General features: G+C 41.2%; 1 protein-coding gene across 1 annotated transcript; it reads left to right on the top strand.

The window, feature by feature from the left end:
* Window positions 1-1,065: 1,065 nt before the first annotated feature.
* LOC116978404 lies at window positions 1,066-4,136 on the top strand. Its single transcript, XM_033029524.1, has 4 exons — window positions 1,066-1,231; window positions 3,273-3,641; window positions 3,720-3,980; window positions 4,081-4,136. Exons 1-4 carry the CDS (start codon window positions 1,126-1,128, stop codon window positions 4,134-4,136), a joined length of 792 nt encoding a protein of 263 aa, XP_032885415.1. The 5' UTR covers window positions 1,066-1,125.
* Window positions 4,137-6,427: the final 2,291 nt, after the last annotated feature.

Raw genomic sequence — 6,427 nt, 5'->3', positions numbered from 1 at the left:
TGAATTTATACAATCTCAGGATGCAGCATGAGGATCAAGAATGTTATGTGCACAAAATGTGTGAACACTGCTAACGTGTGGAACACACAATGTCTGTGTAGTCTGAACAATATCAAATTCAGATTTAGATTTATATGTTAATTGTCATATACATTTGGATAAAACACATCAATTATTCAGATAAAGTTCAGAGTAAATTCTAATGAAAGGTACAGTAAAAAATGCAACAAGTGCAACAAAATGCAACAAATGTCATATGAGGAAAGATTGAAAAGACTTGGCTTCTATTTACTGGAGTTTAAAAGGAAGAGGGGGATCGTATAGAAACGTATAAAATTATAAAAGGACTGGAGAGCTAGATGCAGGAAAAATGTTCACAATTTTGGGCTCCAGAACCAGGAGCCACAGTCTTAGAATAAAGGGGAGGCCATTTAAGACTGAGGTGAGAAAACATTTTTCATCCAGAGAATTGTGAATTTGTGGAATTCCCTGTCACAGAGGGCAGTGGAGGCCAAATCACTGGATGGATTTAAGAGAGAGTTAGATAGAGCTCTAGGGGCTAGTGGAATCAAGGGATATGGGGAGAAGGCAGGCACGGGTTATTGATTGGGAACGATCTGCCATGATCACAATGAATGGCGGTGCTGGCTCGAAGGGCTGAATGGCCTCCTCCTGCACCTATTTTCCATGTTTCTATGTTTCTAAACGCACACCAGCACAAAGGTGCAGAGATTGTAGTGCAGTCTGAAGTAATGCAAAAAAAAACCTAATGTTTATGAAAATGCCCCATGTGATGATTGGTTTAACGTATGATGAGTGTGTGTGGCTCTGGGCTTGGACTAGCTGGAGTTTAGAAGAATGAGGGGCTGGTCTAGGTTTTCAGCTGAGGTGAGATTGAGCCCAGTCATTGGACTGTACACACCACTACTCACTCTGAATCTCATTCATCTGTTTTTCACAGTTGAGGCAAGTCCACAGCGTCCTCTGCTGGGCAGTGACGTCACACTCAGCTGCACCATCTCCAGACTCTCAGATACAGTCAGTCTTCACTGGAGACCAATGCACTCATCCCAGCAGAACACGAGCAACACTGATCAGATCCGCCTGAATAACACGGTCTATCTGATGATCCGACATGTTACAGTGGAGGATGGGAAGTTGTATGTGTGTGAAGTGAAGGAAAACGGAAACATTGTTCTCACCAGTAATGGAGATTTTACTGTAAACAACAGTGAGTGTAAACACCTCCCATTACATATTAAGTAGACACTTGTATTAGGTATGTTGCAAAGCCTACCTGAAGCGTCGCTGAATATCTGCCGCTGAGGTTGTGCGCGATTTTGGCGCCGTTTAGAGGGGGCGGGTTTAAAACGCGATTTTCTCTAAGCTGTTCCAATCGAAAATGTTCAGCCTAGTTAATTATTAACGAAAAATCGCTGATAGACCCCGTCGCAAAAGCTATTATTAGGTTTAAAGGCCTTGAATAATAGTTATAGTAGTTTAAAAATAAATCTTTAAACCCGCGACCGTCAGCAACCGCAGGGTCTCATAAAGAAAATAGCAGAAGGTAGGTTGTATATTTTTACATTAAAAAGGGCTTCTAAAGATCCTTTTATACAAAATTTAATATTGCGAGTAGCTCAATTTGGGCCCATTATATCGCGCAGTATTTTTCTCGGCATTTGAGGCACAAATCTACCGCAATGTGAACGTTCTAAACCAGCGCGTTCCACAGGGACCCACTGGAAAGCTGATTTAAATGGGCATTTATTTACAGCAATTGAACACTGAATTCCTTCCATTTGGCCTATAAATTAATGTAAATGAGATTTAAAAATCATGTTTTATTGTGAATTATTTGTGAATATTATTTGGACATTTAGGCTATTTAAAAATGTTAATCATTTATTAAGAAATGGATAGATGTTTAGATCTAGTAATTGAAGTCTGAAATTAGCTACAATTAGGTAACTAACTAATTATATGCTTTAATTTCAGGTCATCCAAGTAAGATTATTTTATATTTGTTTCAGAATGCTTCAATCTATGATAACTGAAAATTTCATTCAGTTCTCTTAATTTTTAAGAAAGTTATGGGCTTTTGACTGTTCACGATCACAACTTTTTTGTTATGTCCATAGAAAATCAATAGGGAACAAGATGCTCATTTCCGAGTATGAAAATGGCCATAACTTTTTAAATACTTGAGATATGAAAGTGAATTAGATGTCAAATTAAACTTATTTTTATGCTTTATCAGATGGGATAAATTACAGACTTGATTTTTAAAATCTCAAAATTTTGTAACATTGCTACTTGTATCACGGTGCTTCTTGTAATATTATGTGTGCGCCCTGTGAAGAACTATAGACAAGCAACTGTAGACAAGCAACTCCTGTATAAAATGCTGCAACGACCAGAGAGAAGTTTCCAGAAAGTCTCTCTGTGGAGCAGCTGCCTGCTTGTCTCTGTGTGACAGACACACAACACAGGAGGGGTGATGTCGTTCTGTAACTATTGTTCAGTAAAGTATTTTGTCACTTTAACTTGCCATCAATGCTCCAGTATCAGAGTGAGATACTGATACAGGACTCACGTCAAAGTGTCAGATAGAAAGTGTAGTCACCATGACAACCACCAGCACTTGCTGCTCACACTCACACTGGGGGTCCCGGTGCACACATCAGCACTGAACAACAATCCGTCCCCTCTCCCCTCACTGACCCTTCTCTCCGAGTCCTGCTGCTGTTTGAAGTGATTCCAGCTGCTGCAGACTCGGGCTTCAGATCAGCATTGAGCTGGGAGCAGGACCCGGGGAAGAGGGAAGGGCAGGGAATCAATGGGTGTGAATGGGAGAGGGATGGTGGGAATAATAGGAATGAAGGGACGGGAAGACCTGACCCACTTGAGCTGCCAACCTGTCCGGATCTGGCCCCACGCAGGCATCCTCTGGGCTGCTTCTGTCCGCAGCATGAACCTGCACCACCTCCTGCAGACTGACAGAGAGATTCACCTCCCGGGCCGCTCTCGGGAGTCTCCGGGAGGTTTCATTCCATCACGGAAGATTCCCGGACAGTCTGTGAAATATCCAAGCTTTACTGCAATTTACTACTTTACAGGACATTTTGTTTATGTAAAGATCTGATGAGTTTTGATGCAAAATTCATTTACATTTGAAGCTTGATCAGCTGAACAAAACACCGCAAATATTTATGAGAATGTGGTTGTAACTGTAATACTGAAATGAGTTATCCTCTGTCCCTCCGATACAGTTTTATATAAAAAGGAATACACAGTTTACCGCTCCAGCACAAATCATAGTGAACTTCACCTAGTTTGCTATAACAGTCGTGAGGACTCCAGTACTGCCATGACCTGGACATCACGTCGCCTTCAACAACAACAACAGCAAGTAATAGCATCAGCAACACATTCTCAGCCCATCAATGTCAAAGGGGCCGACTTCGGGAATCGACTGGTGACGTCAGTGAAACCCTTCGATGGCAAGGATTTCAGTTTGAGGATTGTCCCCGTTTTGTTTCAAGATGCCGGATGTTACAAATGTTATCTTGGAAAAGACACATCAGTGAACGACGCGGGAAGCTCTCCATTTCTCACCATTGATCTAATCACAGTGAAAGGTAGGAGACATAATGCTGCCAGTGTTTTCACTGATGAACTAATTGTTTAAAATATAAACAACCTGCTTGTTTCCACAGTCACAGCTGAACCGTCCGATGCAGTGACCGAGGGAGACAACGTTACCCTGACCTGCTCTGTGTCTCACGTCACTGAGTCAATGAAACTGGTTTGGATCAATGACGATGACAAAAGTGTTGGAGAAAAGACACTGACCGTGGAAGAGAAATCACTGAGTCTGGTTATTCAGAAAACTGAGAGGGGCAGAGGGAACTGGAGATGTGGTTTGTTTCATCAACACCTGCCCCGGCTTTTTGTCCCATACTACCAGGAGCCCAGTGGTAAGCGACTCGGGGTTTGCTCTTCATACATAGAATTATGGTCACATTTTGACGTGACTTATTATTGTCCAATTTGCCAGCACTCACTCCTCCTTTATAGCCCGTGTGGGAGACTCTGCTGTGGTGCAGTGCCTGGGATTATGGACCGTGGGATAACTCCGTGTCCCTCGGTTAATATTGAAACTTCCCTTTCCATGTGACATGTTCATTGTGCGATTGTTACATCTTCATGATGCTGTAGAAAGTGGAGCCGTTCCATGGAAATCTTTCATGTACTTCACTGCTTTTAAAATAGTTGTAATGAAAAGTGTTGGGTAAATCACACAAGTAACTTCTGCATTGACAGTAATGGACCATGAGAGATGGGACAAATATGGAAGAGTGCAAACTGGTCGCCATGGATGTTGGGACAGGGGGGCTGTTTCCATGTTATTAGATTCTATGATTCTATGAATTACAACTAACATTATTTAAAGTACAATTATCCACGATATACCACATTACATATAACCATATAAACCATATAACAATTACAGCACGGAAACAGGCCATCTCAGCCCTTCTAGTCCGTGCTGAACACATATTCTCCCCTAGTCCCATCTACCTGCACTCAGACCATAACCCTCCATTCCTTTCCCGTCCATATACCTATCCAATTTATTTTTAAATTAAAAAATCGAACCTGCCTCCACCACTTCTACTGGAAGCTCATTCCACACAGCTACCACTCTCTGAGTAAAGAAGTTGCCCCTCATGTTACCCCTAAACTTCTGTCCCTTAATTCTCAAGTCATGTCCTCTTGTTTGAATCTTCCCTACTCTCAATGGGAAAAGCTTATCCACGTCAACTCTGTCTATCCCTCTCATCATTTTAATGACCTCTATCAAGTCCCCCCTTAACCTTCTGCGCTCCAAAGAATAAAGACCTAACTTGTTCAACCTTTCTCTGTAACTTAGTTGCTGAAACCCAGGCAACATTCTAGTAAATCTCCTCTGTACTCTCTCTATTTTGTTGACATCCTTCCTATAATTAGGCAACCAAAATTGTACACCATACTCCAGAATTGACCTCACCAATGCCTTGTCCAATTTTAACATCACATCCCAACTTCTATACCCAATGCTCTGATTTATAAAGGCCAGCACACCAAAAGCTTTCTTTACCACCCTATCTACATGAGATTCCACCTTCAGGAAACTGTGCACAGTTATTCCTAGATCCCTCTGTTCAACTGCATTCCTGAACTCACTACCATTTACCATGTACATCCTATTTTGATTTGTCCTGCCAATATGTAGCACTTCACACTTATCAGCATTAAACACCATCTGCCATTTTTCAGCCCACACTTCCAAATGGCCTAAATCTCTCTGTAGACTTAGAAAATCTACTTCATTATCCACAACACCACCTATCTTAGTATCATCTGCATACTTACTAATCCAATTTACCACACCATCATCCAGATCATTGATGTACATGACAAACAACAGTGGACCCAACACAGATCCCTGTGGCACCCCATTAGTCACCGGCCTCCAACCTGACAAACAGCCATCCACCATTACTCTCTGGCATCTCCCATTCAGCCATTGTTGAATCCATCTTGCTACTCCACCATTAATACCCAACAATTGAACCTTCTTAAAAAAACTTCCATGAGGAACCTTGTCAAAGGCCTTGCTGAAGTCCATATAGACAACATCCACTTCTTTACCCTCATCAATTTCCCGAGTAACCTCTTCAAAAAAATTCAAGAAGATTAGTCAAACATGACCTTCCAGGCACAAATCCATTGACTGTTCCTAATCAGACCCTGTTTATCCAGATGCTTATATATATTATCTCTAAGTATCCTTTCCATTAATTTGCCCACCACTGATGTCAAACTTACTGGTCTATAATTGCTAGGTTTACTCTTATAACCCTTTTTAAACAATGGAACAACATTCGCAGTACGCCAATCCTCCGGCACTATTCTCGTTTCTAATGACAATTGAAATATTTCTGTCATAGCCCCTGCTATTTCTACACTAACTTCCCTCAATGTCCTAGGTAATATCCTGTCAGGACCTGGAGACTTATCCACTTTTATATTTTTCAAAAGTGTCAGTACTTCCTCTTCTTTGAATCTCATAGTTTCCATAGCTACTCTACTTGTTTCCCTTACCTCACATAATTCAATATCCTTTTCCTTGGTGAATACCGAAGAAAATAAATTGTTCAATATCTCCCCCATCTCTTTTGGCTATGCAGATAGCTGTCCACTCTGACTCTCTAATGGACCAATTTTATCCCTCGTTATCCATTTGCTATTAATATAGCTGTAGAAACCCTTTGGATTTACTTTCACCTTACTTGCCAAAGCAACCTCATATCTTCTTTTAGCTTTTCTAATTTCTTTCTTAAGATTCTTTTTACATTCCTTATACTCCTCAAGCACCTCA

The sequence above is a fragment of the Amblyraja radiata genome, chromosome 11 (assembly GCF_010909765.2).
Source record: "Amblyraja radiata isolate CabotCenter1 chromosome 11, sAmbRad1.1.pri, whole genome shotgun sequence".
In the NCBI taxonomy this organism is placed as follows: Eukaryota; Metazoa; Chordata; class Chondrichthyes; order Rajiformes; family Rajidae; genus Amblyraja; species Amblyraja radiata.
Note: the sequence above shows the minus strand (reverse complement) of the source record. Positions and strands in the feature narration are given on the sequence as shown.